This window comes from Opisthorchis viverrini (assembly GCF_000715545.1).
Source record: "Opisthorchis viverrini unplaced genomic scaffold opera_v5_265, whole genome shotgun sequence".
NCBI classification, from domain to species: domain Eukaryota; kingdom Metazoa; phylum Platyhelminthes; class Trematoda; order Opisthorchiida; family Opisthorchiidae; genus Opisthorchis; species Opisthorchis viverrini.
In genome coordinates, this window is record NW_008751920.1 from 708,974 (window position 1) to 711,599 (window position 2,626).

The 2,626-nt window shown below is 46.6% G+C and overlaps 1 protein-coding gene across 1 annotated transcript; it reads left to right on the forward strand.

Annotated features, from left to right (window-relative positions):
• Positions 1-327: 327 nt before the first annotated feature.
• T265_09232 (hypothetical protein) lies at positions 328-2,328 on the forward strand (the record flags this gene model as incomplete). Its single annotated transcript, XM_009175251.1, has 1 exon — positions 328-2,328. One exon carries the CDS (start codon positions 328-330, stop codon positions 2,326-2,328), a length of 2,001 nt encoding a protein of 666 aa, XP_009173515.1.
• Positions 2,329-2,626: the final 298 nt, after the last annotated feature.

Consider the following 2,626-nt stretch of genomic DNA (forward strand, 5'->3'; position numbering starts at 1 on the left):
CTTGAGCTCGGGAACGTTGAAGACCAGTCATCATTGTCTTGACGCATGACGTGGCCCAAAAAAGCACTGAGCTTGGTTACGGTACAGCAAATTTTCTCGGACCACAAGGTATCGATGAAGATCCAGTTGTGTGCACGTCAGCTGACCAACGTGAAAATCGATCCTTGGTAGTAGGTTGATGGTTTGAAATTATCAGCTAAAGCGGGGCGTTCGGATGGAAATGGGCAAATAAAATTTCTGTTGTATTACAGCCGAGACTAAAACTGAAGGATGGATTCTGTGTGTGTATGCTGTCCATGCCGTAATGAACAGCCTACGGGCTTCGAAATGCCTAACACATGTTCGGGTGGGCCATTTCATTCTGAGGGAACCACAGCAAAATACAGTGATTTCAATGAAGAACATTGTTCTCCTGGAAATCTTACGCAGACTTACGTTACATGCGCTAGTCACGCGCAACCACACATCCAAGCTGATGACTGCGGAGGACAATATTGTTGTGAATGTTTTACTTTTCCCAACTGTACGATATATCGGCAGGATTACCGTGGTTGTGAACAGGATCGACCCAACCCAGTCAGATATACGGACAGTCTACGTGTCGCAGACGCGCCTTTCGCTAATTGTACTCTCTACCGCACAGATTACCGAGGACAGGAGCAGCAACGACCAGATGCAATTCGTAAAACAGATAACCTGACGATATCTGGATGTCCGTTCAATGTATCCACAAATTACCGACAAGATTTCCAAGGAAGAGCACAGGAACGTCCAGACCCTGTAAAATTACAAGATAACCTTGATATCGCTGACGTACCATTCGACAACTGCACTTTGTACCGGACAGACTACCGAGGACGATCAGATCAAGAACGGCCGGAGGCAGTCCGCAAAAGCGACAATCTGACTATACCTGATGCTCCACTAAGTGCATGTACGAACTATCGACAGGACTTCAGAGGTAGAACTCAAGAACGCCCAGACCCAGTTAAATTACCAGATAACCTCAGCACGGTAGATGTACCGTTCGATGGGTGCACAGTGTATCGAGCGGATTATAGGAGGCGGGCTGACGAAGGACGGCCGGATGCAGTCCGTAAGCCAGATAACTTGACGGTACCCAGTGCTCCTTTTGATGTGTGCACAAATTACCGGCAAGATTTCCGAGGTAGAACACAGGAACGTCCTAACCCGGTGAAATTACCTGATAATTTGAAAATGATTGATGCGCCATTTGCTGACTGTACACTGTACCGGGCTGATTTCCGAGGACGTTTAGACCAGGGCCGACCACTTGCCGTTCGTAAAGCTGACAATCTGTCTTTATCCGATGCTCCTTTCGGCGCACACACCAGTTATCGACAAGACTTTCGTGGCAGACCACAAGAACGACCAGATCCCGTCAAACTGCCAGATAATCTCAAGCCTAATGATGCGCCGTTTGACAGCTGTACTCTATACAGAACTGACTATCAAGCGAAGGACTATGAACGAGCTCAATCGATTCAAACATGTGACAACCTGACTATACCTGATGCCCCGTTTGATGCATCTACTAATTACAGACGAGACTTCCAAGCCCGTGAACAAGAGCGGCCCAATCCAGTCAAACTGCCAGACAACCTATCTGCTGCGAATGCACCTTTTGACGGTAGAACTTTATATCGAGACGACTATCGTAGACGATCTGATCAAGGACGACCACAATCGATTCGCACTTGTGACAACCTTACACTACCAGATGCTCCATTTGAGGCGCACACCAACTACCGAAGTGATTTCCAGAGTCGGGATCAAGAACGTGCTTGTCCAATCAAAAAACCTGATAACCTAGCTTTCTCCAATGAGCCATTTGAGAACTCCACGCAGTACCGCCAGTCTTTTCGTGGTGCTAACTTAGAACGTCCGTCTATTAAGAAGCTTGTCGATAATCTATCAATCCCTGATGCACCTTTTGACACCTGCACCAATTACAGGAAGGACTTTCGCGGCATGGCACATGTTAGATCGGAAGCAGTTACGCACGCCGATAATCTGAAAACTTCGGATGATCCATTCTGCGGTTCATCAACCTATCGGAAAGACTTTCGTGGCCTGTGTACTCGTCGCCCAGATATGATCAAACATGGCGATAATCTGAAAGTGGGCCCACACTGTTTCTCTACATGTATGCATCATTTTGCTTCCACCGGACGTTGCATACCGAAATCCCAACCGAATACCTGTACTCCCTATGAAGCTCCTCGAAAACCTCCGGCTAACTGCATGTGCAAGTACCGAAGTGCAGCTGTGAAAATTCCGGTGCCTGCAACAATAGAGGTTAAATAACTCGATTCCCAATGTGCTCGATCGAATGTAATTAAATCAACTATCTAGCCACCGAATCCAAGCTGGAAACACAGTCAAGAATATCTGAAAACACGACGTTCAGGTGCCTTAGTTCAATTGCTCCCTAAATCTTGTTTACACCATCACAATCGCACACGTTTGTTTATTCGGTGCAGCTCTAGTTCCACCAAGATTATTTGGAAAAAGCATCTATCCGTTTAACAATCACATTATATATTTTTATTCACTATGGTGGGAGGGTATCAGGTGGTTCAGAAGACCCAGACTTTGGAACCGC